The following is a 27,950-nucleotide window of genomic DNA, read 5'->3' on the forward strand; positions in this document are numbered from 1 at the left end:
ATACATTTTTAAAAGCTACAACGATTTGGGGCGCCTGGGTGGCTCAGTCAATTGGGCATCCCACTTCGGCTCAGGTCATGATCTCGCGGTTTGTGGGTTTGAGCCCCACGTTGGGCTCTGTGCTGACAGCTCAGAACCTGGGGCCTGTTTCAGATTCTGTGTCTCATTTCTCTTTGCCCGTCTCTGTTTGCACTCGTATTGCTCTCTCTCAAAAATAAACATTAAAGAAATTAAAAAACAAATAAATAAAAGCTACAATGACTGCAGGGATTCAGTAAAAGGAATTCAGGAAAATGACTCAATGAAGCAGCATGCTGTGCACTTTCACAATGTGAAAGTATTGTTTGTCTACAGGCAGGAAACAAGCTGATGAAACTCCTCAGCTATAAACACGTGCCACCTCTCATGAAAAAGCAATGATTCTGATAAGGAGTCACAGGCTCAAAGGGTGAAGCCGGAAGCCACAGATTATTCCCAGGCCTTCAAACCTAATGAATGCAGTCTTCCTGGCTGGATTGCTACATTGCTTGGGACTGCTAGCTCCTTCGTTCATTCCATTTTCTGTTTTATGAATGGGAACATCTGTTACTATTACTCTATGACTGTCTTACCATTATATTTGGGAGCAAAGAACTGGTTTTGTTGGTTCACAGGTGCACAGATGGAGAGCAATTATGCCCCAGGAATCATACCCACATCCTCACCCATACTTCAGATAATTTAAATAATAAGATCTGGGACTTTCAAGTTGGTGAGATTCAGATAAAATTTTGGGCTTTGAGTTGATGCTGTAATGGGTTGAGACTTTTGAGAACCTTTGGATGGGGTGATTTTACTTGGGATGGATGTGAATCTGGGGGGCAAATGTAGACTGTGGCAGGCAGAATAATGGTCCTCCAAAAATGTTCACGTCCTAACCCCCAAATCTGTGAATAGGTTACCGTGATAAAAGGGATTTACCAATGTGATTAAGTCAAGAGTTTTGAGATGGGGAGATTATTCTGGGTCATCTAGGTAGCCTAAATGTAATCACAAGGATCTGTGTAAGGGGGAGGCAGGAGAATCAAAATTGTAAGGCCAGAAACAGAGATTGCAGTGATATGGCCATGATCCAAGGATGCCAGCAGCTTCTATAAATTGGAAAAGGCAAAGGACAGGTTTTCCCCTGGAGAGAAACTTTCCTTCCTACCGGAAGGAAACTGTAAAGTGTTAATTAACATGGCAAAGGCCACTTTGCAGGTGTGATTGAGGTTCCCACAGACTTTAAGATGGGGAGATAATCCTGGATTATCCAGTGGGCCAATCTAATCACAGGAGTCCATAAACACAGGGAAACTCCCTGGCTGTTGCAGAGAGATGGGATTGTGGAAGAAGGGTCAGAAAGGTACAAAAAGGGGGCTACAATCTAGGAGATGCGGGAAGGCTCTAGAAGGTGGAAGAGTAAGGAGATGATCCTCCTCTAGAGCCTCCTGAAAAAAATGCAGGCCGGCTCTTACCTGGATTTTAGCCCAGCGAGACCCATGGTGGATTTCTAACCTATGGAATTGTAAGATGGAAAGTCTGTGTTATTTTAAGCCACTAAATTCGTAGAAATCTGTTGTGGCAGTAATAGGAAACTAATCAGGAGTAGTGACCAAAGAAGACATGGTATCTGGGAAGAAGAGAAAGCTTTTCTATCATTCCTGATGTAGCCCACCTCATTCAGGAAATGCTTGGGTTCCGCAGAAATGCAAACACTTACGGAGGTCATTCCTTAGATCCAGTGTGTCTGACAGAAGATACATTGCTGAGTCTCTAGACTGGTTTTGTCCTGGAGTAGAATATATTTTGAGTTGAGCAGTTCGAACAGTTTTCAGGATATACAGTGGGTCTCCTAGAAGACTGTGTTGAGTGAATGTGATCAGGACAGTCTCTGGGAGGGACTGTAATGACTCCATTTTAAAGTGCTCTTGGGGCTCCTGGCTGGGTCAGTCAGTGGAGCATGTGACTCTTGATCTCAGGGTTGTGAGTTCAAGCCCCGTGTTGGGTGTAGAGATTACTTAAAAATAAAACCTTGGGGCGCCTGGGTGGCTCAGTCAGTTAAGCGTCTGACTCTTGATTTCGGCTCAGGTCATGTTATTGATGTTCTTGAGATGGAGCCCCCATGTTGGGCTCTGCGCTGATGGCACGGAGCTTGCTTGGGATTCTCTCTCTCTCTCTCTCTCTCTGCCCCTTCCCTGCTTGTGCTTTCTCTGTCTCTCTCTCAAAAATAAACATTAAAAATTATTGATAAAATTATTAACATTAAATTATCAAATTAAAATTAAATTATTAAAATTAAAAATTATTTTGGATGTTTATTTATTTTTGAGACAGAGACACAGCATGAGCAGGGGGAGGGGCAGAGAGAGAGAAGGAGACACAGAGCTGTCAGCACAGAGCCCGATGCAGGGCTCGAACTTATGAATCGTGAGATCATGACCTGAGCCCAAGTCAGATGCTTAACCGACTGAGCCAGCTAGTGCCCTAAAAAAAATATTAAAAAATAAATAAATAAAAAATAAAACCTTAAAAAAAATAATTAAAATTTATCACATCTTTTCAAGAACTGTTGACCTTTATTTCCTTTTATTTCTGGTTTATGATGGTCACAGCTCTACAAAATAGAATCAAACTGTACTTTTTGATACTATTAATGTAGTTAAATCAGTAAGTAAAAAGGAAGCATAAAATCTTGGGACACCTGGGTGGCTCAGTCAGTTAAGCATCCAACTTCATTCAGCTCAGGTCATGATCTCACAATTGTGAGTTCCAGCCCCGCATCAGGCTTTGTGTTAACAGCTTGGAGCCTGGAGCCTGCTTCAGATTCGGTGTCTCCCTCTGTCTCTCTGCCCCTCCCCAGCTTGCTCTCCGTCTCTCAACAAAATAAATAAAAAAACAATAAAAAAGTTTTGAAAAAAGGAGGCATAAAATCTAAACAGGAGAAGTAATTATTATCTGATCAAACTATTTCAAAATAAGAATACAGATACTTTTTGGTATATATCACAGAAAAACTTTCAACTTAATTTCCTAAAAAAATTTCTTAATGGCTGTTGGTCAATGCAGCATTAAGAAACTGTAGTGCAAATTCTACCAAATACATTTATCACAAAGGGGGTTTGTTCATTTTTCTGCAAATAAATGTTGTTACATTAACAGTGAACATGTAACAGATTGGGTTGCCTGGATGTTTAAAAGCTATCACCATGGGGTGTGTGGCTGGCTCAAGAGGTAGATAGAACATGCAACTTGATCTGGGGGGGGGGAGGGGTCCTGAGTTTGAGCCTCTGCTAGGTGTAGAGTTTACTTAAAAAACAAAAAAGCTATCCCCATAAGCCAGCCCTGCAACTAAAAACTCAAACATATTAATCTCAAGATTCATCCTTAGTCCAATATTATCTATACCAAGGCTGGAAGACCTTAATAATAAGAATAAAACCAAAATGTATTTATAAAAGCACTAAAGAGGCACCTGGGTGGTTCAGTCCGTGAAGCATCCAACTCTTGATTTCGGTTCGGGTCATGATCTCTTGATTTGTGAGTTCGAGCCCTGTGTCCAGCTCTGCGCAGACAGTGAGGAGCCTGCCTGGGATTCTCTCTCTCCCTCTCTCTCTGCCCCTATCCCACTCATGCTCTCTCTCTCTCTCTCTGAAAATAAATAAACTTTAAAAAAATAAATAAAAGTAATAAAAATCATTTGTTTTAATGTTGAAAGTATTTTCCTTACTAATATGGCACATACTCTTTCCTAGCCTTTAATCAGCTATTTGGAAATGAAGTCACGAGAATAAAGTGAAGACTTGGAAATTCAGGATGAGACTGTGCAATAAAGTCCCCAACATCCAGGAAACTGTCTGGTACACTATTGTATCTTCATATCAAATGACTGTCATCTGCTAACCCAGATGGAATTCTTTTTTTTTTTTTTTTAATGTTTATTATTGAGAGACAGAGAGACACAGAGCATGAGCAGGGGAGGGGTAGAGAGAGGGGGAGACATAGAATCTGAAGCAGGCTCCAGGCTCCGAGCTGTCAGCACAGAGCCTGATGCGGGGCTCGAACTCATGAACTGTGAGATCATGACCTGAGCCGGAGCCGGTCGCTTAACCAACTGAGCCACCCAGGGGCCCCTGAATTTTTTTTTTTGAAGTAATCTCTAGGGGTGCCTGGGTGGTTAGTGGGTTAAGCGTCCAACACTTGATCTTGGCTCAGGTCATGATCTCATGGCTTGTGAGATGGAGCCCCGAGTGGTGCCGGCAGCTTGGAGTCTGCTTGGGATTCTCTGTCTCTCTCTGTCTCTCTGTCTCTCTGCCCTTTCCCCACTCTCTCTCCCTGTCTCTCTCAAAATAAATAGATAAACTTTAAAAAATAATTCATAAAAAAATAAAAATAATCTGTATGCTCAATGTGGCTCTCAAACTCACGATCCTGAGATCAAGAGCCACATTGTCTACTGATGGAGCCAGCATGGCGCCCCTGGATTTGAATTGGGTTTTGTTGGCCCTGAATCATCAATAAGAACAACTGCATTAAGTATTGACTTCTCCTCCTCTTCTGGGGAAGAAGGTGTACTGACTATCTCAGGTGTAAGGCTTCCAAAGGTTTGCCTTTCTCCACGGAAAGCCTTGAACCTTATTCTAGGCTATAGGTATTCTTGATCTTGACCATTCTCCATATCCAAATTCACTTGGTCACCATGAACCAGTCACTGAAGTTCCAGGGGAGTCTCTTTTGAGACCTTCTGCCAACAGTAATGTCACTTTAAAGGATTTCTAGTAGAAGTTGCTGAATTTCAAGCATACACGCAGAGTCACCCTTAACAGATTCCAGAAATTGAACATTTGTTGGATCATTGTACGGTTTCAACTCACCATCATCTAAACTGAAACTGTTATTGAAACTGTTTTAAGCAAAATCTGAACATCTTGTGGCTGATTTGGTCTATAGATGTATTCATTCCTTACAAAAGGAATGCCCCAACCTGTACCTTCTACATGCAAATGACTTTTGTTTGTCATCACTCAAGGCTCACGTGGCTTCTTTCACAGGGACATCCAATGTTCCCTCGCTTCTTTGAAAAGTTCATTCACAACTTTTCCAGCTGAAAGTTGAATTACATGTGATCTTCTGTACTCATGTTCGTTTGCACAGCACCTTACAGAGAAGTGATGTGGTCAGCACCTTAACCAAGGGAACATATCTTCAATAGCAGGAAAACCTTTGATGTAGTCTTCATGGTCTTTTATTTATTTATTAAAAAAAAATTTTTTTTAACGTTTATTTATTTTTGAGACAGAGAGAGACAGAACATGAATGGGGGAGGGTCAGAGAGAGGGAGACACAGAATCTGAAACAGGCTCCAGGCTCTGAGCTGTCAGCACAGGGCCCGATGCAGGGCTCGAACCCACGGACTGCGAGATCATGACCTGAGCCGAAGTCGGCCGCTTAACCGACTGAGCCACCCAGGCGCCCCTTCATGGTCTTTTAAAGACTGTAACTTTAGGCCTATCAAATTTGGAAGATTTGTATTTCTGCCCAGGCCAATTTTTTTCTTCCTTCCTTCCTCCCTCCTTCCCTCTCTCTCTCTTTTTCTTTCTTTCCCTCTTTCTTTCTTTCTTTCTTTCTTTCTTTCTTTCTTTCTTTCTAAATGTTTATTTATTTGTTTTGAGAAAGAGAGAATACAAGCAGGAGAGGGGCAGAGAAAGATTGGGAGACACAGAATCAGAAGCCGACTCCAGACTCCGAGCTGTCAGCACAGCCATGCAATCACAAAGCCATGAGATCATGACCTGAGCTGGTGGTCACTTAACCGACTGAGCCACCCAGGGGGTCCTGAGTCCAATTTATATCTTGATACATCATCACTTAGGTTGTTTTCAGGTTTCTTTATTTTATTTTAAAAATTTTTATTTATTTATTTTTATTTTAGAGAAAGAAAGCATGAGCGGGGGGAGAGGGGTGGAGGGAGAGAGAATCTTACGCAGGCTCCACGCTTGGCACAAAACGTGACACAGGGCTCAATCTCATGACCCTGGAATAATGAATGACCTGAGCGGAAGTCAAGAGTTGAACACCCAACTGACTGAGCCAGCCAGGCACCCCTGTTTTCAGGCTTCTTTGTAAGGTCTTCACATTCTTATTAAATTCTGCAAATCCTGGGGTGCCTGGCTGGCTCCATCAGTAGAGCATATGACTCTTGATCTCAAGGTTGTGAGTTCAAGCCCTACATTGGGTATGGAGCCTACTTAAAAAAAAAAAAAAATTTGCAAATCCTGTGTGCTTGGGGGCCTTGGCCCTGTGACCTCCTCTCCTATCTACCCTGTGGGCTAGGCACTGCCCTTGCCCTCTCCAGCCAGCCCCCCCTGCTCTTATCCTTTATTGTTTTTTCTTCCTCCCTCCCTCCTTTGTATGTGTGGGCCTATTTTGTCCTACATTTTAGTTTGAATGAATTTACTAAAGTCTTTGCTTACCATTGCTGTTTGCTCCCTCACTTCTTCCTCTTGAATTCATTTTTTTCTTAATGCTGATCTATCCTCTTTTTTTTTTTTAAAGTTAATTTATTTATTTTGAGAGAGACAGAGACAGTGCGAGGGGGAAAGGAGCAGAGAGGGAGAGAGAGAATCCCAAGCAGGCTTTGTGCCGTGAGCATGGAGCCTGACATGGGGCTCAAACTCACTAACCGTGAGATTATAACCTGAACTGAAACCAAGAGTCAGACGCTTAACTGACCGAGCCACCAGGCACCCCACTTTTTTTTTTTTTTAATATTTTATTTTTAACTAATCTCTACACCCAATGTGAAGCTTGAACTTACACCCTGAGATCAAGAGTCGTATACTCTACTGACTGGGCTAGCCAGGCGCTCCTACATTAATTTTTATATCCTTCGTATATTTTTATTTTTAACCATTAGGGATGAGAGCAAGAGGCTGCAGCCTGTATTCAGCTTGCAGTCTGGGACTGGAACCATCTCCCCAAAGCACTATCTCTACCATAACACGCATCATGCATATGGTAGGCAGAATAATGGCCTCCTCCCTTCCCTCAAGATGTCTGTGTCTTAATCCCTGGAACCTGTGCAAATATCACGCTAGATAACAGGGGAGAATTAAGATTTCAGATGGAATTAAGGTTGCCAATTAGCTAACTTTACAATATGGAGAGTATCCTGGGTTATCTGGGCGGGCTCAATGTAATCACCAGGGTCCTTAAATGTGGAAGAGGGAGCCAGAATAGCACCAGAAGGATGGATGTGAGAAAAGCCCAATTAGCCATTGCTGGCTGTGAAGACAGAAGGGGGCCAGGGAAGTGGGCAGCCTCTGTAAACTGGAAAAGACAAGAACGCATATTCGCCCCTGGAGGCTCCAGAAAAAAACGCAGCCCCACTGCCACCTTTATTTCAGCCCAGTGAGATACATTTTGGACTTCTGACCTTCAGAACAGTAAGGTAACAAAGGGGTGCTGTTTGAAGCAACTAAGTTTGGTGTAATTTGTTACAGCAATAGGAAGTGAACACAATGTTGAAATGTGATTGTTGGTGTCTGTCCTTCCACCTCACTGCCAGCTTCTTTTAAAAAAAAAAAAAAAAAATTTATGTTTTTATTTTATTTTTGAGAGAGAGAGACAGAGTGAGAGCCGGGGAGGGGCAGAGAGAGATGGAGACAGAATCTGAAGCAGGCTCCAGGCTCTGAGCCGTCAGCACAGAGCTCGACGTGGGGCTTGAACTCACAGACTGAAAGATCATAACCTGAGCTGAAGTTGGACGCCCAACTGGCTGAGCCACCCCTGCGGCCCTCACTGCCAGCTTCTTGAGGACAAGAGCCATACTGTTGTCTCCTTTATTTACACGGAATCCAGCACAGGATCTGGCATATAGTCAGGGCTCAGTAAATATTTGTGGAACCGGTGAAAGAATGAAGACCTGCTTTAACTTTTTGAGGTTCTACTCGGGCTCTGAGATTCCAAAGCGGCTACTGCCTTTCCCTTTCCCCAGGCCCTTGGAGACCCTCAGCCCTTTGATCTCACTTTTCTCTAGTTTCCTTGCCCCATTGATACAAGTTTCCCGTTGCACTACTCCACTTCCAGATTCCTCCCTTGTTGTGGACTCTTCTCTCCAGCTTTGTGTGCAGGAAGAATTGAGATGGAAGGCACGTGTCACATAACGCACCTGACTCTGCCATCAGGCTTATGCCTGAAACCGACGTTTTCTTCTTTTCCAAGATTCTGCTTGCTTTCCTGTCTTCTCCGTAGCTGCCTCCAATCCGGTTTCCTATCCAGCTTCTGATGAGGAATAGAGCTTTCATTTCATCTCTTCCTTTCTGTTTTCTGGATTAACCTCAAGGTTCCCATCTTTCTTCCAGCGCTTCTTAACCCCTCCCCATATGATTCTAGGGGTTTCCGGCAGAGACAATGTAAAGAATTAAGGCACTCTCAAGGACCTCAGGTTTATAAAGCCACTCAGGGACTCCCTCAGTTTATTTTATGCAGCACTGCAAAATCTGCTCAGGCTGGGCTCTTCTAGCTGCTGTTGGGTCACTGCGATATTGTTATTTTGTTACTTCCCTTTCAGTCAGCCATTCTCAGGCCCTGGCTTCTCTAATCTCACGCTGAGCTTGGCTTCTGCTTCTCTGGCTTTCTCTTCATGAGCCTTGTGTTCAGTCTCTCCTGGAACCAGGCTCTGATGGGCTCGCTTGGTCACCGTCTAAAGCAGTGTTCTCATGCCAGACCTCCTGTAATGCTGCTGATTTGTCCCATATGTCTGATTCTGGTAACCGGGACAATTCCTGGGCAGTCTTTTGTGGCTAGGTCTGGTATCAGAGCCAAGAGAAACAATGTGTGGTAACTTATGTAGAAAGAGCTGCCTCTGACCACTCAATCCTGGGGCCATCGGTGCCAGGCACAGGGCCTCTCTAGCACAAACTCCTTTACCACAGCACTCTTTTTTTGCAGGTGATATTCACACCTCTTCATTCTCTTCCATTTGCCCCCCTTTCCCACTCCATGAAGAGGTTGGTGAAAGAAACAGATCATCCAATTTCACTCTCCCTACCCACAACCCAGTTTCAAGTGTGAAATTTTCATTTTGGAGGAAACCTTAGGTCTCAGTCATCTCATCTGCTGTGGGAGGTTGTAGCACCACAGCAGTGAGGTCTATATCTAGGACAATGGTTCACGTCCTAACCAGGAATCATTACTCTGTTGCCCTGTGGGCTATAGTCTAGGGGCCTGCATGCTCCAAGGTACCAGATACAATCAGGCTTTGGACTAGGACTCTGACGTCTGTATTATCTGGTAACTAACTTTGTCATCATTTTCTTCTTTTCTTAAAAAAAAAATTTTTTTAATGTTTATATTTGAGAGAGAGACAGAGGGTGAGCAAGGGAAGGGCAGAGAGGGAGACACAGAATCTGAAGCAGGCTCCAGGGTCTGAGCTGTCAGCACAGAGGCTCGAACCCATGAACTGTGAGACGGTGACCTGAGCCGAAGTCGGATGCTTAATGGACTGAGCCACCCAGACTTCAGTTTTTTAAAAAAGGTTTTGCCTTGGGGCATCTAGGTGGCTTAGTCAGTTAAAGCATCTGAACCTTGATTTCGGTCCAGGTCAGGATCTCACAGTTGTGGAGTTCAAGCCCGCCTGGGGCTCTGCACTAAATGCAGAGCCTGCTTGGGATTCTTTCTCTCTCCGCCCCTCCCCCACTCGCGCTGTCTATCTCTTAAAATAAACTTGAAGAATAAAATAAAAAAGCTTTTGTCTTCCTCAAGGTTCTTAATGGTAGCAATTTACAGAGACACACTCAGACTAATTTAGGCAAAAAAAAAAAAAATTGGGTAGGAATTCTTTGGAAGGTGGCCAAGGCCTCTCCCGCAGCCTGAGGGCAGAAAGGGGAGTGGGCCTCCCGCGGGGCCTGGAAACAAGAACTGCTTAGTCTTCCCTTGTTGCTTCTCTCAGGGGATGTTTTCCTTTCCCTCCATAGTTCAGTTTTCTTTGCTGCTCTCTGTTCCACTTTCACATTTCTGGGGGGCCAAGGGATGGAGAGCAAATCTGGCTACAGGGGTCTCTCCGTATTAATAGAGCAGTTCTCAGAATCTGTGGGCTGGCAAGACACTCCTGAAAGATTTCAAAGCACTGTCAAGTCAGGAATTTCAAAACAATCTCTTTTTTTAAAATTTTTTTTTTAACGTTTTATTTATTTTTGAGACAGGGAGAGACAGAGCATGAACAAGGGAGGGTCAGAGAGAGGGAGACACAGAATCTGAAACAGGCTCCAGGCTCTGAGCTGGCAGCACAGAGCTGGACGCGGGGCTCGAACTCATGGACCGAGAGATCATGACCTGAGCTGAAGTCGGCCACTTAACCGACTGAGCCACCCAGGCGCCCCAAAACAATCTCTCTTCTTGCCTAAGAGGGTTACCGTTGGCAGTGACAGCTATGGGAGAACCCTCCCTTCCTAGTTCCAGGTGATGGATGAACAGAGACTGACAACCATCATGGCTCTGGGATTAACAATTCGACAAAAATATATTGAGACCCTACTCTTCCTTTGTATACTGCTCTACCGTTCACTACGTGCTTCCACTTACTTCATTTGACTGCCTTTTAGGCTTTTGGCTCAGATCACACAAGTATGTGATAAACGCTAAATTGTCTGGTTTAGAGGCAAAAATTGCCATTTCAAATATTATGTCTTTAGAAAAATAGATCCTTCAAATTTTGCAACTTGAGATAAAGGTAACTATAGTCTCACCCTCAACTGGTAAAGGATTCATTTGATTTTCCTCTGTAGAAAAGGAACTTAAGAAAGGCACTTAATTAAGGCACAACTCTCCCTGAAAAACAAATCGTTACATTTTTCTTTAATCTAGCTCAGTAGTTGATGTCTTTTTTTTTTTGTTTTTAATGTTTATTTTGAGAAAGAGAGAAAACACAAGCGGGAGAGGGGCCAGAGAGAGGGAGAAAATCCCAAGCAGGCTCTTCCGTGGCGTCAGCGCAGAGCCCCACGCAGGGCTCCATCTCACGAACCTTGAGATCGTGACTTGAGCAGAGATCGAGTCCCAGGCTTAACCAACTGAGTCGCCCAGGCAACGGGAGGTCCTCTTTTGACCAGGAGCAAGGTGAAAGCTCTAACGGGAACTTGGAACCAGGAAAATTCGGCAGTCTTGACAAAATTGGTTACTAATTGAAAGACCTTTGCAGGTAACGGAGCCTCTGTGAACCTTTTTTTTTTCCAAAGCTGGCCTAACAATTTTTATTCACGTGTTACGAGACGGAACGCGGTAAAAACAAGAGACCTGATACACGTGGAGCATTACCAATCTCAGTATGAGAGTCTGACATTGCTGAAGGAAAAAAGGACAGAGTTTGGAGGGACGTTAAGGAAAAACCGTCAAGGGGCACTCCAGAAGAGGCAAATTTGCCAGCTCCCGCTTTCGGCAGATACCAAAAAAACTCCTATGGCGGACTCGCTCTCCTTTAATTGGAAAACAAGTGTTCGCTTTGGCCGAGTCCTTTCCTCACTAAGAGAAAATTCCGTTTCCCAAAACTCTGCTTCCTCGCCCAGTCTGCGAACAACGAGTCAGGTTTGTTTTCCTCACAGGGGCCGCGGCAAGCCGAGTGGAAGTCCCTTGCCGAGCGGAGCCCACGAGTGGGGCAGGGGTGGGGGTGGAGGTGGCGGCTCCCCTTCGGGCGGGGAGGGGCCGGGCCCAGCAGGTCGGAGGCCGAGGGACCGCCCCGTCCGCACCCAGACCCCACCGCCTCCAGCCGACACGTCTGCACGACTTAGGGCGTGGTTTCCGGCAGCGCAGGCAAGCTTTCCGGTTGTCCCGCTTCCCCGCCTTCCTTCCGGGGCGGGACTTCCCGTCCATTATTGATAGGCGCCGGGCTGCAGAGTTGGTGGAAGGAGCACACAGGAGGTCAGTTTGGGTGGCTAGGTCTTATGCCCCTCGAAAGGGTACCCGGAAGGATACTCCTCCTCGCTCTCTCTCTTACTTTTTTTTCCCTGCGAGGTCTCGGCTTGCTCGGACGTCCTAGGCTTTTGGTACTACCACCCACCTGAGGCTCTTCCGCTTCCTCTTTCTCAGGCTCCGCCCCCAGCGTCCCGTGGCCATGACGACCGCCCAGCGGGACGCCCTGGTGTGGGAGCTCGCCGGGCTGCTGCGGGAGTCTGGTGAGTTGATCTGGGGGCTGGGGCAGGGTGGGGGTGCACCCTGCCTTACAGAGACACTCCCCCTAGGAGTCATAGAATTACAGCTGTTTAAGGTCACGAGGGTTCGAGCGGCAGTTCATTTTTTTTACTTCTCTGGGGTTTTTTCTCTGGTGCCATTGCTTACAGTGTCCTTTGTCTTTGACAGTTCAAACCTTAGCCATCCTTCGAGGTCCAACTCCAGTACCACTTCCTCCATGCGTTCTCTGATACTCTCAGAGGAAGGTGATCATTACTTGGCTGTAAGGCTCTGGAGACCAGGGACTAGTATAATCATTGCTGTGTGGCAAGACCCTTCGTATAGTTAAAAGCACGAGGTTTGTTGGAGTCAGATTCACTTGGGTTGGAATCCCAACCCTCTTTCAAACGTGGCGAAGTTAAGTTTTCTGAGCTTCAGTTTTCCTCACCAGCAAAATGGCATAATGATTGTACTTAACTCAAAAAGTTGTCGAGGGGATTAATTTGAATTCATGTAAAGCACTTAGGACAGTGTTTGCATAATATGTAAGGGCTCAAAACTGGTAGCTGTTTTTACTAGAGTTTCTTCTTTCAGGACTTGGGCATGGTGGAGCCACACTGGTTGTTCAGTATGTGGTTGACATTAGTTGTGGTACAACAAGCCTTGGCTTTGAGATCAGACAGAAGTACCAACTTTCTATCACCTATATAATCTCAGTTGATATTCTTTTCTAAGCTCTCATTTTCATATCTGAAAGAGGTGGTCAGTAGTGCTTCTCTTTAGGAGATTTTAAAGAAGTTTAAATGAGGTAACAAAGTTGTCTGTCACATACTACCCAATTCATGTTAGCTGCCTTCTAGCACTCTGTACTCCCATTGATGGTATCTGTGGAATCTCTGTTTGTAGCAGTTTCAGTTTCTGGCTTGTTTTATTAACTGTGTATGTATTTTATCTCTTGTAGACTGGGGGGCTCTTTGAGGGTGGGAAGAGTCTTTGAACCCTGTCTGCATCTATCCTTAGTGTCAAGTACATAGACCATCTTTCAAGTAAGGTTACAGGATTTATTGGTTTGTTCAGACAAATCTGACCTGGTGCTCCAGGGGTTAGGCATGATGGTGTGTGTGTGTGTGTGTGTGTGTGTGTGTGTGTGTGTATGTATGTATTGCTATAAAGAGGTAGCTAGAGAGAGAGATTTATGGTGATGGAATAGTTTTGTATTTTCATGGTGATGTTGGTTATAGGAATCCACACCAATGACAGTGGCATAGAACTATACAGATGAACTATATGGATGTACATATATACATCATCAGTTTCCTGTCTTTGATCTCTTACCACATTTACATAAAATGTAACCATTGGTGGAAACTGGGTGAAGGGTATAGAGTACCTGTCTGTAAGATTTTTGCAACATCCTTTGACTCTGTCCTTGTTTTTATTTAAAATATTTGTTTATTTTTGAGAGAGAAAGAGGGAGAGCATTTGTGTGCAAATAGGGGAGGAACAGAGAGAGAGAGAGAGAGACAGAATCCCAAGCAGGCTTCACGCTGCCAGGGCAGAGCCTGACCCAGGGCTTGAACTCACGAACCGTGAGATTATGACCTGAGGCGAAATTAAGAGTTGGACACTTAACCAACTGAGCCACCTAGCACCCCTATATCTTGGTTTAAAAAAAAAAAAAAAGTAAAAAAAAAATATTTCTCTGTGCCTACCTCATAGCTATACTTTTTTAGGTGCAGTGATGGGTACCAAGGTGATCAAAAGATGCCCTCAAGGATGACAGTCTCGTTAGAGCAGTTTTAGCATAGAGATCAAGAATAGTACCAATGCTATAACGAGCGGTTATTCTTTTTATGACGTGCATTTTAGGATTGTTTGAAAGTTTCTGCAGGTGTGCCTATATTTCAATCAGAAAAAGAAGTAAAGATGAAACCAACACCTGGGGCACCTGGCTGGTTTAGCGGTGGAGCATGTGACTCTTGATCTTGGGGTCATGGGCTTGAGCCCCATGTTGGATGTAGAGTTTACTTAAAAAAAAAGAAAAAAGATGAGACACATTACCAGCTTTTATGTAAAATGAATGATTATGGTCTAAAAGTACAGCAGTGTGACACAGTGAGAAAGAAGCCTGCCTGGAGGAGGTAGGTCTCAAGCTGAGCAGAGTGGAAGGGAATATCAGAAAACGAGGAAGCTGTGAACCACGCTGACTGTATTCCCAGCATCGTGAGTAGGCCAGACTCTCTTGAGCAGATGGTGAAAGAAAATTTGGAAAAGTCGGTTGGATGTAGTGACACGATTTCATATTTCAGGCTGAAGAGTTAGGACTTTTTGGGAAGATAGAGGGGAGCCATTGAAGACTTTTGGGCGGGGGAGGAGATAGTATGATCCTGGCAGTGGGAGATTACAGTGTGGATTGGACTGGGTGTATCCTGGGGTCGCAGAGTCTTAGGATAAAGGGAAAGACCCTTTTGTTATGCTCTCCTTCCTGTCCGCCCCTTTCCCTGCAGGTGATGTGGTCCTGTCTGGCCGTAGCACTCTGAGCCTGTTGACTGGCACCCTGCAGCAGCTGAGCCACGTGTTTGAGCTGCACCTGGGACCATGGGGCCCTGGCCAGACAGGCTTTGTGGCTCTGCCCTCTCATCCCGCCGACTCCCCTGTCATCCTCCAGCTTCAGTTCCTCTTCGATGTGCTGCAGAAAACTCTTTCACTCAAGGTCCTGGGGTGGGAATTGGGTAGGATGTACACAGGGCCCAAGAGCTGGGGGTGGGTACATGGGTGCAAGAAGTCTGCAGGGCCCAGATCGAGGAGATGTGAGAGCTGTGGGTGGCTGTGCCCAGGAGGAGAGGTTAAGGAAAGGGAGATGTGTTGGCCTCAGTGACATGAGTGGTTTTTTCGTTTTGTTTTGTTTTAGCTGGTACATGTCCCTGGTTCTGGCCTCCCAGGGCCCATCAAGATTTTTCCCTTCAAGTCCCTTCGGCATCTGGAGGTATGGAGTGTTGGATGCTGGCACACAAAACCCAGCTTGGGACAACCTTTTGGGAATGGAGAAAGAGAGGCGGCCTCTTTTGCCGGGGGTGGGGGGGGTGGGGGCAGGGGGGCAGGCCTGAGTGTGCCCATTGCTCTGTGGCAGTGTGACATCTGTCTCGTGTAACGGTTCCCTGAGTCATAGTTGGCCTTGTCGACTTTTCCCTCCCTGTAAAAGGAGGGAAAGTGAGGTGAAGCATCTGCCTTTTGTGAAGTTTTGTCTCCCTCCTTCCTGCCCTCCTTTTCTCCACCGCAGCTCCGAGGTGTCCCCATCCATTGCCTTCGTGGCCTCTGTGGCATCTACTCCCAGCTAGAGACCCTGATTTGCAGCAGGAGCATCCAGGCATTAGAGGTAAGGAGAATGAAGGCTGGGCCCGGATGCCCTGTTCTGAGGGACATAGAGGACCAAGCTCTGACATTCCCTCTTTTTTGCAGCCTTCCCTGCCTCCTGCTTCCCTCTGGACAGTGTCCTTGCCCCCTTTGCTCTGCTCCCAGAGCACTATGTATCTGTTTATATGTTTATGGCCACACCTACCCTCTTGTATTCAATATTCCCATGTTTGTCTCCCCATTCTCCCCAAACGAACTCCTGGGGGCAGGGCCCTGGGCTTTCTTTCAGTCTGCCTCTGCAGACCGACTTTAATATATAAAGAACGAATGAATGGCTGGGAGACAGCGTGGCCTTGCATTGGGGAGGAGGGGACAGTGGTGGTAATGGAGCACCCTGTCTCAGGAGCTCCTCTCAGCCTGCGGTGGTGACCTCTGCTCTGCCCTGCCTTGGCTGGCTCTACTCTCTGCCAACTTCAGCTACAACGCACTGACTTCTTTAGACAGCTCCCTGGTGAGTGCCTGAGAGGGAAGGGAATTCGGGGAAGGACAGGGACAGGCCCTTAGGGAGGAGGGCCAGCTGGTTGCATGGAGGTGTCTGATTCTCTGCTGCTTTTCCCATGCCCCCCAGCGTCTCTTGTCAGCTCTGCGCTTCCTGAATCTGAGCCACAATCAAGTGCAGGACTGTGAGGGCTTCCTGATGGTGAGTATGGGCAGGCTGGTTGGGGCTGGCACCACATGGGTCTCTGATTCTGCTCTGATCCTCTCTCCTGGACCTGCTTTTGCTCCCACCTTCGTCTTGTCCCCCGCCTTCCCCCAGGTGGGGCTGCATCCTGGAGGCAGTACTGTTTGAGAACTCAGGCTCTAGCATAAGACAGGCCAGCATTCAAATCTCAGCTCCTAATCCTTGTGTGATTTGGGACAAACTAACCTCTGAGTTTCTTCACCCATCAAGCAGAAGTCATAGGAGTACCTGCTTGTGTAGTATTACCGTGGGTGCGAAGGTTGTGGGATGTTGCTCAGCCTATGCCTAGCTCAGAAAAGATGGCTTCGGGAAGATGGTGAAGAGCCTTCTCCCGCATCTCATAGTCAGGGGTAGCCAAAGTCAGACACTAGTTAATGTGGTGAGAACAGACTTTAATCCGTAACGCACCATTGGAGTAGTAATAAGCTATCGTGGAATGTAATCAGCAGTAAAACTATTTTAATTGGTAGTAAACTTCAGCGTGAACTGAATTCCAATTCAGTTTGTGCAGAGATTACTGGGACCTTTAAAGGGAGAGTGAGGGAATGGGGCCGGGGAAGACAGGGGCTTGAGCAGATTGTCTCCAGTTAGTTTGCTCAGATCAAGAAAGTAGAAATGTACAGAAAGCAGGAAGGGGGCATTGGTCCATATGAAACCCATCTGGGTCTGGGTTTGCTAACCAGTGCTTGCCAGAGTTAACTTCCTACCTTCCCACAGAGGCTGGGACACAGGGGCTGTATCTTCAGGCATTGGCTGCAACAAACTAAATTCTCCTGGCAGCCTGGAGTTTCTCTAGGACGGAACGGAAGGGGGTTGGAGTTGTCTTCCCAATGATGTGACCTTGAGCTATTAGGAACTATGCCAGTATTTGTTCAAGTCTGTTAACGTGGTGCGGGGAGGGGGGGTGGAGGACTGGATGAATCATTTGTGCTGAGAGTACGCAGTCTTTATAGGCCAAGGTTGAGGCCTGCTTGAAGGCTCAGAGGAGCCCGGCTAGAGTCTGGTCAAGGAGAGAATCTTTGTCACCAACCCCTCTCAGGACTTGTCTGAGCTCTGCCATCTGGACATCTCCTATAACCACCTGCATATGGTGCCAAGAATAGGACCCTCAGGGGCCGCTCTGGGGACCCTGATACTGCGAGGCAATGAGCTCCGGAGCCTGCAGGGTGAGTGGGAGTTTGGGGAGGGAAGTGGGGGGCCAGAGAGTAGGCGGGGGCACACAGGGTTTTAGGGGCAAAGTGAGACCGAGAGTGGTCCGGGAACCGCATGCCTCCAGGGCCTCATGTGGGTCTACGGGTAGGTCTGAGATGCCCAGGCTGGTCTTTCCGCTGCATGTCCCCCAGCACCCTGCCCCCTGAACTCACCCACCTGTCCTTCCTCCCTTCTCATCTCTACCCAGGCCTGGAGCGGCTGAGGAACCTGCGGCACCTGGATGTGGCGTACAACCTGCTAGAAGGACACAGGGAGCTGTCCCCGTTGTGGCTATTGGCTGAGCTCCGCAAGGTGAGTCTTGAGCGTTTCCGGGACTTGGGAGCCAGCTGTGCGCCTCTCCCTCCCTCCTGGGCTGATTTGGTGAGTGCCCTTCCTCACTCAGGGAGGCTTGAGGCCCATCTCAGTCTCCCCTTCCTGCTCTTCAGCTCTACCTGGAGGGGAACCCTTTGTGGTTCCACCCTGCGCATCGGGCGGTCACTGCCCAGTACTTGTCACCCCGTGTCAGGGATGCTGCAGCCGGCGTGAGTAATCTTCTCACATCCGCTCTGCTGTCCCTTTCTTGCCTGGTCCTGCCCTCGCCCCCTTGTGCCTCTTTCTACCCCATCCTTGGGTGAGGGGCCATAGCCCCGGACTCTCTGCTTGTTACGCTGTTGCCCCTCGCTGAGCCTAGTGGTCCCTGGGCTGAAGGGTTTCCCTGCGTGGGCAGGCAGGAACTCTACCACCAACACGACCCCCTCCTCTTTTGTCTTTGCTCAGTTCCTTCTCGATGGGAAAGTCTTGTCACTGACTGACTTTCAGGTTAGTATGCTGGGAGCTCTGGGAATAGGATTGGTTTGGGAGGACATGAGGGGTCCCAGGGTAGGGGTCTTTCTGGGAAGCTGCAAAGTAGGGCCTGTCCTCTGGCTAGCCTGGCAGGGCAGAGGTGTACCTCTGGCTCCAACCTTTCTGTCCTTCCTGTTGTCACACCCCAGCTCTCCACATCCTCCAGCTCCATGGCTCCACCTGTGCTCTGGCCAGCAGGGAGTACTGTTGAAACCTCAGGTGGCCCTGACTTGAGCGACAGCATCTCCTCTGGGGGCGTTGTGGCCCAGCCCCCACATCGTAAGGTTAAGGTAAACGGTGTCCTAGGCTGCCTTGTGCTGGGGTCGAGTCCCTTTAATGGGTGCTCTGGTTTATCGATGGGCTGAAAATAGTAAGGCCTCGTCCTTGGTTGTGAGTGGGGCTTTCTGGGTAGGTTGGGTGGGTGGCTGTGGATGGCAGGGTGGGAATCCCTGGCTTTCATAGAGCATGGGCCCTCTGTCCACCTTCAGAGCCGAGTCCGTGTGAGGCGAGCAAGTATCTCAGAACCCAGTGATACAGACCCAGAGCCCCGTACTCTGGACCCCTCCCCGGCTGGTAAGTCCGCCGTGCTCCCAGCTGCCCTTGCCCAGTCCTGTCTTCAGTGTCCTGTCCCAGTCTTCTCGGTAGAACGATTCTGTCTGTGGTGGAGCACAGCATTATAGAGGGCCTCGTAGGCTTTCCTCTTTCTTTCTAATTTAGGGAAAGGAGAAGAGACCACTCCTGGGCAGCATTTTCCAAGGTGTTTTTCAAGGAACGTGAATTTTGTAGGCTGTCAAAAGGTCACTTGATGACTAGATTCCGTGGGAACTTCTGGGCTAACCAAAGTCAAATAGACGTCCTCCTTCTAGGACGTCTCAGGACCTCCAGGGTGCCCCCTTGTATCTCGAATCTCCCAAACAGTGGATGTTGTGTGGTTCCGAATTGCACACGACCACAGGTGTTCTACAGAACACGCTTCAGGACACGCTGCTGAGGGGAAGCCTTTAGTTTCCCCCTGATGCCCAGCCCCTATTAACATTACACACCCGTTTACTTCACTGTGAGGAAGAGTTGCAGAAGAGGTCGGGCTCGGCGCGGGTTGTGGTGGGGGCGTGGGCTCGCTCAGTGGTGCTCTCCCCACTGGCCCAGGGCAGTTTGTGCAGCAGCATCGGGAACTTGAACTCATGAACAGCTTCCGGGAACGGTTTGGCTGTGACTGGCTACAGTATAGGAATCACCTGGAGACCTCTGGGACCCCGGTTCTGGCTGCCTCCCAGACCCCTGCCCTCAGCACTCTGTGCCCAGACACCCTGAGCCCAGGGTCCGTGCCTGGGCCTCCCTGCCCAGAGAAGGAATCACAGCAGGAAATGGCAGAGGAGGTCAGGCTACGGCCGGAGCCCCGGGAAGAAGAGGTGGTGGAGGAGCTGGTGAAGGAGGAAGAAGGAAAGGAGGAAGACGAGGAGGAGCAGGAGCAGAATGAAGTGGAGGGTGAGTTGTGAGCGCTCAGTGCCCGTCAGGGAGACGGGGCCCGGTGCTGGTGGCGTATCTGGGAGAGTTAGGAAAACCCAGACTGGGGATAGCTCACCCCTGCAGTCTTTCTTCATGTTTATTTTTGAGAGAGAAACAGAGGGCGAATGGGAGCGGGGCAGAGAGAGAGGGAGACCCAGAATCGGAAGCAGGCTCCAGGCTCCAAGCTGTCAGCACAGAGCCCAATGTGGGGCTCGAACCCACGGACTGTGAGACCATGACCTGAGCCAAAGTCGGACGCTCAACCGACTGAGCCATCCAGGCGCCCCTGGCTTACCCCTCTTGGATGGAAGGCCACCCCTTGGGAAGGCAGAGTCAGGGATACCTCTCTTTTCTTATGGGGCTGCTCCCCTGATCTCTCCTCAGCGGAACTGTGTCGCCCCATGTTGGTGTGTCCCCTGGAGGGGCCTGAGGGCGTGCGGGGCAGGGAATGCTTTCTCCGGGTCACTTCTGGCCACCTGTTTGAGGTGGAACTCCAAGCGGCCCGGACCCTGGCACGGCTGGAGCTCCAGAGTCTAGAGGCGGCTGAGGTGGAGCCCGAGCCTCGGACCGGGAGAGAAGCGGTGCTCGAGGTGAGCGGTGGTGTTAGGGGTCCTGGAAGAGGGGCTGGGCTTTTTGCAGGAGCCGACTCGGACAGCATGGCTGTTGGGTGCCAAGCACCGGGACTGCGAGTTTCCCACAGTCGCTCGTTGGCTCTTGGAGCAGAAGAGGGAAGCTGCGGGGGCAAAGGCATGGCCCCAGGCAGCCTGGGAGGCTGGGCTGCTGAGCTGGAGTGTGGATGCAGCAGGAGCATTTTCATGACATCCAGAGCTACTGTTGTCTGCCATGCTGTCAGTATAACCGGAATCCCTCTGGTCCACTCTCTACTCTCTCTTCCTTTTTCTTTTCTTTTCTTTTCTTTTCTTTTCTTTTCTTTTCTTTTCTTTTCTTTCTTTTCTTTTCTTTTCTCTTTTCTTTTCTTTTCCTTTTCTTTTCCTTCTTTTCTTTCTTTCTTTCTTTCTTTCTTTCTTTTTTAACGTTTTTATTATTTGTTTTTGAAAGAGACAGAGACAGAGTGTGACTGGGGGAGGGGCAGAGAGAGGGAGACATGGAACCTGAAGCAGGCTCCAGGCTCTGAGCTGTCAGCACAGAACCTGCTGTAGGGCTCGAACCCACGAACCATGAAATCATGACCTAAGCCAAAGTCGGACGCTTAACCGACTGAGCCACCCAGGCGCCCCTTCTCTACTCTTTTCTACCCAGTCCCCCTCTTTGTGTGCAGGGCTCAGATCCGCTCCCCAGGGCCCCTGTCCTTGTTCTGCGTTTCTCCTATATTTGCCCTGACCGGCAGCTGCGTCGATATGTGGTGCTGGAGCCCGATGCCCATGCAGCTATCCAGGTAATGGGGCCCGGAGCGAGGCCCAGGAGGCTGGGGAAGGATTGGGAGGTCAAGGGCCAGGGTCCATTGCTCACAGCTGCTTCTGGCCAACCCTGTATCAGGAGCTGCTTGCCGTGTTGACCCAAGCAGCCACCGCGGCTCAGTGTCAGCTTGGGGAAGCAAGAGACCCGCTGAGGGGCAGACTCCAGTGTCTACGTTGTGGCCATGAGTTCAAGCCAGAGGAGCCCAGGTTGGGATTAGACAGTGAGGAAGGCTGGAGGCCTCTGTTCCAAGACACAGGTACGGGCCCTGCCCTTGGCCTTCCTGCCCACACCTCTCCCACCATTTCAGAGACAGTGGCTTTGAGGGAGGGAGTGTGGAGGGGGAACCCCAGGGAAGGGAAGGAATTGGGACCAGCTTTTCTGCCTGGAGGAAAATAGACTCATCTGTCTGATACATTTATCAAAAAAAAAAGAAAAGAAAAAGAAAGGAAGAAAGAAAAGGAGCAAAAAGAGAAATTATATTCTTTCTTTTTGAAAGTCAGGAAATACAATCTCTGAAACTGTTTAAACGTACTCATTATTTTTTCATAACTTGAAGGCTCTTTCCACTTTTTCTGGCTAATATTTAGAAACTGCATAAAAGCTCCTGAGTTCTCACTGCAGTATTGGGTGTAGTGCTGTCCTCTGAGTGTGTTTGGCTGTTGAGTAAGATGCTGTGGGAGTTGGCTGAGATTGTCCTTCCTTGGAAGGACTGACCTTGGAAGCTACTTCATATCGAGTGGTGCCTCATGGCGTCTTTTCACACTGTGTTCTTTAAAGGGAGAGATTTTTTCCACTGTAGATCAGTCAAAAAGCTATGTCTTTGAAGACATTAAAGAAGAAAGAAATATTCTTGATAACGTCTGTGTTGAAACGTATGACTTTTAGTAGCCACTTTTTTCTTCTTGGCAGCGGCTAGAGCAGAGGTTTAAAGTTTATTGAGAAAATAGACCCCTTTCCACCCCCCTCTCTAAACCTCCCTCCCCAGAGGCCCAGAAGTACAATGTATACAGTGGAAAGAGCCCCATCCCCTCTAAGACCTTTCTGTGCTCCACAGGGTCACGTGGCCCCTGGGGTCCCTTCAGTGGGTCATTATTATTGAACGTTCCTGTGTGTTACGTCCTCTTTTTATTTGAGCCTTGGTTACCTCATCTGAACAAAGAAGGGAGTGAACTTGTCCTCTGTACTGTTAGGAGATTTAAATGTGACAGAAAGACGCCAGGCACAGTGTCTTGCACAAAGCATAGGTCCCCGTAAATGGTAGCTACCACCGCTAGCCTCAGCTCCACGGTCTCAGTCCAGGCACATTCAGTTATTAGATCGTTGCTTTCCTCATTTGCAAAATGGGGTCGGGAGAGTTTTGATTCTGTCGTCAAAAGTTCTAGCGTATGCCCAGCACGCTATAGCTGCTCAAGGAATGTTTTTTCTCTTGCTGCCGATCCCTGACCTGGGTTCTTTACCTGGTCCGTTCACCCATCCCGACAACTCTGTGAGATAGGCACTGTCATCACCCTCCCGAAGAGGAACCGGGCTCAGGGAGCTTAGGTGACTTGTCATAATTGCCTAGATGACAGCCGTTAAGTGACAGAGTCTGGAATTGGACCCATACCTGGCACCCTGCCTTCCTGATCTGTTGATTGGGAGCTTTCAGACGTGGCTGGTGGAGCATCAGAGCACATGACCGGCCTGAGGCTGTGGGAGGGGACCAGAGCAGGGCCTGGCTGAGTTTGGTCCTCTCTGAGAAGGCCTCAAATCAGAAGGTGGGGTCCATTTTGAGGAGGTTGCAGGCCATGGGTCTGGGTTTGCTGTTCCCTCACCGGGATGGAGGGTGGTTAACAGGCCTGCAGAGGGAGTGGGGAGAGGGGCGTTGGGAATGGTAGGAGTGTATGAAGCTGGAGATGTCGGCCAGGGGGAGTCCAAGAGGGGGTGGGGAACATTATGAGCGTGGTAGGGGATTGTGACACTGTGGGGCGGGGGGGGTGGTTCACAGGGACTGTGCCCATCCTTCCTTCCAGAATCTCCTGCTGTATGTCCAAACTGTGGTAGCGATCATGTGGTTCTCCTGGCTCTGTCCCTGGGGACCACCAACAGGGAGCACAGGGAGGGAGAGCAATCGCCAGCTCCCTTGCAGTCCACCAGCACTGTCTGTGACCCTTCTGACCACAGTGACCACAGCGACAGGGCCCACCCGGCCCCATCTCAGGCACCAGGCTCCCGAGATCACCACAGTTGGAGCCTCAGTCCCTGTGAGTAGAGGTGAAACGAGACAGGAGTGGTGTTCGCGGGAGGCAGGAGGTCCTGCCGGGGAGGCGGGACGGCGCTGTGGCAGTCAAGGCTGACGGCCCACTGCTGCCCCCAGCCCCTGAGCGCCACGGCCTCCGCTCCGTGGACCACCGACTCCGGCTCTTCCTGGATGTTGAGGTGTTCACCGATGCCCAGGAGGAGTTCCAGTGCTGCACCAAGGTCTGCGCCAGCCCGGCACTGCCCCGCGCCTCTCACTGACCAGGGTGTCCACTCGCTGCCAGCGCAGCAGATCGTGTCAAGGCAGTGGTTCTGGAAGCACCGGGTCCGGTTCCCGGTTTCAACTCCAGTGGTCACGTGCAGCGTGGCTGTGATATCGGAGTCTCAGTTGTCACTGCTCTGCAACGGGGGTAGCAGGGCCTGCCTTACAGAGCGTGGTGGCGTCAGTGAGGGCCCGCGTCACAGCTGCCTAGCACAGCACCTGGCGCCTGAGGGGGACCTCCCGTTGCTGTTGTAGATCTACGATGTCACTGGTTCCTCTGTGAGCATCTAGCATGTGCAGGACACTAAGGGTCTAGGGTGAATCGGTGTCGCCAGCCGTCTTACGTTGTGGTGTGAGAAACCCGATGGTCTGGAAAGGGCTGGGATCGGGCTGAGTGAGGGAGCCTCTCTTTGGGGAGCCGATCTAAGGTGTAATCTGGGTCTTGAAAGAGGAGTTACAGAGTAGGAGGTGAGGATCTGGGGGGAGGAAGCAGCACGTAGGTGGGGGCCTGAGAGAGGAGCTAGTGCGTGGGGAAGACTGCTGTCGGGGCAGCAGGAGGAGGGGGCGGGAGGGGGCGGGTGTCCTGAGAGGAGTCTGAAGAGGGAGGCAGGGGTCAGCTGAGGGGCAGCCTCAAGTGCCCGCCAAGGGGATTGGACCCGATCCCAAGGGCCGCAGGAGCCCTGAGGCAGGGGAGTGGCAGTCTAGTTTGCTTTAGGACGGTCCGGCGGAGTGTGGAGGGTGGGCCAGAGGGGGCACGGTGCCAGGCAGGGAAACCCGCTGAGCCCAGCTGAGGGTCAGAGTGCGTGAGCACCGGGGGGAGGGTTGAGCACAGCGAACCTGTTCTCAGCCTGGCAGCCTCCTCCCTGGTCCTCCCTTGCTTCTCATTAATTTTCCCTGCTCCTCAGGTGCCCGTCGTGTTGGCAGGCCACCCTGGGGAGTTTGTGTGTCTTGTGGTGGTGTCTGACCACAGGCTTTACGTGTTAAAAGTGACAGGGGAGATAAGGTGAGCGAGCGGGGCCGCCAGGGTCAGGGCGGGGCCCCCTTGGGTCTCACGCCACTCACTCTTCGCCACCGCTTTGGCCCTGCCTCTCCTCAGCGGGCCTCCGGCTAGCTGGCTACAGCCAACCCTGGCCGTCCCCCTGCACGACCTGAGTGGCCTCGAACTGGGGCTGGCAGGACAGAGTCTGCGGCTGGAGTGGGCTGCCGGGACAGGCAGCTGTGTCCTGCTGCCCCGAGATGCCAGACATTGCCGGGCCTTCCTAGACGAGCTCACCGGTGAGAGGGGGGGGAGAGGGGGAAGGGAGGTGCAGGGAGGGCAGGTGGGGGCTGCCCGTGTCTGGCAGCCGCAGTGGAGACAGACGGGTACTGGGACTCGTCCCTTGTAGAGGTTTCTGAAATCTAGAGATTGTGAGAACGGAAGGTGTTGAGAGGCGGAGAGGGTTGGGTGGAAGAGGTGGGGTCGCTGAGGTTCCCTGTCCCTGGCCGGCTCGGTCCAGATGTCTTGCAGGCTCTGCCTCCTGCCTGGAGGAGCAGTGTCAGCGCCACAGAGGAGGAGGTAACCCCGGAGCACCGCCTCTGGTGAGTGGATAGGAGGCCGAGGCCGGGCTCGGTGGCCCATGCGGCCGCTCTTGGAGCACAGGCCCTCTCCACCAGCTCCGGCTGCGGTTAGGCCCTGAGCACCTGGGCCTGCCACCTGCCCTCACGCCTGCACCCTCCCTGACCCAGCTCTGGTCCCTCCTCCCTGCCCCTCTCGGTATTTTCTGCCCCCCTCGCTGACCACACCTTCTCCCCAGGCCTTTGCTGGAGAGGGGCTCTTCCTCGGAGCCTCCCCTGTTCTTCTACCTTCGGGTGTTTCTGGTCGAAGGTAAGGCTTCGGTACCTCATCTTGTCCAGGCCGCTGGCTACGCAGGCTACGCGCACCTCCCCCCCCCCCCCCCCCCCCCCCATACCTCTCATGCCGTGGTAGCAATTTTCAGCTCCTGGAATCCGGACTTCCTCTCACTCACAGGCACACCCAAATGACAGCCTCAGTCTTCCCGGCCTCTCTGAGGGGGGCCAGGAGGTTTCCTGGGTCCTCAGTTGCTCAGAGACCTTTGCTTCCGGGTATGGGCTTTCTATGAAGTGGAGCCTATTGGCTGGGTCTGCTCCACCTCATCCTGTCAGAGGAGGCGAGTGGATCTTTCTTTCTGAGTGGGGTGGGTGGTGGGGCAGGTTCCCTTTGTCTTGGGCCTCAGGTTTTGGAAGCTAGAGATGCCTGGAGTTTGGAGAAGGGAGGGCCCTGGCCTCCAGGGGCACAGGCTGCCCTCTGACCACCTCAGCAGGGTGTGGTTCACTCCTCTCAAGCACACTGGGATGCTGCCCCAGGGATCTGGGCTCCTCTGCGGCTTTCCATCCTGGGCCTCGCCCTCTTTCCCTCTAGGCCCTGCAACCTGCCCTGTGTCCCTGTTGATGACTCTGTCCACCCTGTACCTGTTAGAGGAGGACGTTGCAGGGTCCCAGGCAGAGCCTCCTCTTCCAGCACCATCTGGTGAAGCTTCTGAGAAGTCCCTGCCCTTGGGGCTGGGCCCTTCTGTGCATGTCAGGGAGCAGTGGCCACTCAGCAGCCTGAGCTCGGTGCTGCTGTATCGCACGGCCCCGGGGGACCTGCGACTGGTCTTCTATGACGAGGTGTGTGTGTGTGTGTGTGTGTGTGAGAGAGAGAGAGAGAGAGAGAGAGAGAGAGAGAGATGAGGACAGGGGTGGTGGGCAGTGTGGGAAATGAGTCTAGGAGGGCTGGGCATTGGAGGCAGTGTGGATGTGATGGGCAGTCATGCTGGAGGGAGCATGGAGAAGTGGGGTGCAAGGAACTGGGAGGCTCGCTGGGTGTCTGGATCAGCAGCAGGTAGAGGCGGGGGAGACAGCCACGGGAACCCCATGGACCTGGAGCCTGGCTTTGTGTTGCCTGGGAAGCCTTTCATGACGCACCGGCTGCTGCTTGGAGTTCGTGTTCGATTGGGCCCCAGTGCCAGCCACCTGGTTTTCACAGCCTCTGTGGGAGGAGTACTCTCATTAGGCCTATTGCAGATGGAGAAACTGAGGCTTGGGGACATTAACTTACTTGCCTGGGTCACAAGTGGTAGATGCAGAAATTGAACTCCAGCCAATTCCTTGGAATTAACTCCAGAACTTATATTCTGAAAAACAGTGGATTAAAAGAACAAGATAGTAAATGTGAAAGCCTTCTGGGGGGCCTCCAGTAAGTGTTGATTGTGTTCTGCTTAAAAAGCTCAAAGTCAGGGTCTCCTACAGGGAGTGACACAGGCTTGGGGAAGGAAAGACGCCTTTGAGTCGAGGGGCGGTGGGTCCTCTGTGAGCCTCACCTCACCGCTACTTTGTCTGCCAGGTGTCCCGGCTGGAGAGTTTTTGGGCACTTCGGGTTGTGTGTCCTGAGCAGCTGACGGCCCTGTTGGCCTGGATCCGGGAGCCCTGGGAGGAGTTGTTTTCCATCGGACTCCGGACTGTGACCCAGGAGGCTCTAGATCTTGACCGGTGAGGCTTCCTTGCCGACCCCGCTTTGGCCTTAGGAGCCACGGCTGCAGACTGTCTCTCCAGACTCTGGCTGTGGACTTCTCCAGCCTTTGGATGCTCAGAGAGGCCCCAGAATGACCCAGGAAAGGGTCATCTCACCCAAGGGAAGGGTGAGAGAAGTTGCCTGGCCTGGTCTGGCCCAAGGGGTCAAGCTAAGTGGTCAGTAGGAACGTGTCTCCTGCACAGTGTCTCAGGTATCAATAAATTGTTTCCATTCCAGAGGCCGTGGAGGTATTGACATGTGTCATTCATGCAGCCTGTCGCTCCTTTCTCTCTTCTAACAGAAACTACCCCACCCATAGCTCTCTCTCAGTGGACAGCGCAAGCAGCCTTGCTTTTTCTGTGAGACCCCATCTCCAACCCCACTCTGCCCTGGCTGATGGGAGCAAGTAGGACCCCTGACTCATGGGCCCCAGTCCTCAGCCAGTAGTGCCTGTTACGGGGCCTGATGTGGAAATCACTGCCTAACGAACAGTCGGGCCAGTTTGATTCTCACTGTCTCGGATTACCGTTGGGAACTACTGAAGCTCTCAGGTCATTGGCAGGAGGTGCCCGATATGAGACGGTGTCTGGGGCGAGGGTGTGTGGAGTTGGGCTGTGGAGGGAGTGGTTGGCATTCTGTGGGTTGCCGCTCCTACCTCTTCTCTG

The 27,950-nt window shown here is 50.3% G+C and overlaps 1 protein-coding gene and 1 pseudogene across 4 annotated transcripts; one reads left to right on the forward strand and one right to left on the reverse strand.

Annotated features, from left to right (window-relative positions):
• Positions 1-3,780: 3,780 nt before the first annotated feature.
• Positions 3,781-12,126, reverse strand: LOC122226079 (annotated as a pseudogene).
• LOC122226679 (serine/threonine kinase 11 interacting protein) lies at positions 11,070-27,524 on the forward strand. Of its 4 annotated transcripts, none has more exons than XM_042950245.1 (25): positions 11,070-11,215; positions 12,100-12,185; positions 14,688-14,893; positions 15,092-15,166; positions 15,461-15,556; positions 15,938-16,045; positions 16,163-16,234; positions 17,316-17,442; positions 17,676-17,779; positions 17,914-18,009; positions 18,245-18,286; positions 18,460-18,600; positions 18,799-18,883; positions 19,457-19,795; positions 20,201-20,406; positions 21,096-21,212; positions 21,314-21,491; positions 23,248-23,478; positions 23,592-23,695; positions 24,641-24,738; positions 24,832-25,010; positions 25,232-25,313; positions 25,529-25,599; positions 26,155-26,402; positions 27,118-27,524. In XM_042950245.1, the coding sequence occupies exons 2-25, from the start codon at positions 12,125-12,127 to the stop codon at positions 27,265-27,267; spliced, it is 3,216 nt and encodes a 1,071-aa protein (XP_042806179.1). In that variant the 5' UTR covers positions 11,070-11,215; positions 12,100-12,124; the 3' UTR covers positions 27,268-27,524. The 4 variants fall into 4 exon arrangements, with proteins under 4 accessions (XP_042806179.1, XP_042806180.1, XP_042806178.1 ...); XM_042950246.1 differs by lacking the exon at positions 11,070-11,215 and adding an exon at positions 11,514-11,598; XM_042950244.1 differs by lacking the exon at positions 11,070-11,215 and adding an exon at positions 11,871-11,931.
• The last annotated feature ends 426 nt before the right edge of the window (positions 27,525-27,950 follow it).

This window comes from Panthera leo, chromosome C1, assembly GCF_018350215.1.
Source record: "Panthera leo isolate Ple1 chromosome C1, P.leo_Ple1_pat1.1, whole genome shotgun sequence".
In the NCBI taxonomy this organism is placed as follows: domain Eukaryota; kingdom Metazoa; phylum Chordata; class Mammalia; order Carnivora; family Felidae; genus Panthera; species Panthera leo.

Bases quoted from the DNA above. Each gene is read 5' to 3' on its own strand.
- LOC122226679 (XM_042950245.1), top strand. From the start codon at position 12,125: ATGACGACCGCCCAGCGGGACGCCCTGGTGTGGGAGCTCGCCGGGCTG. The intron at 12,186-14,687 runs GTGAGTTGATCT...CTTTCCCTGCAG, and splicing joins CGGGCTGCTGCGGGAGTCTG to GTGATGTGGTCCTGTCTGGC. The intron at 20,407-21,095 runs GTGAGCGGTGGT...CTTTGTGTGCAG, and splicing joins GGAGAGAAGCGGTGCTCGAG to GGCTCAGATCCGCTCCCCAG.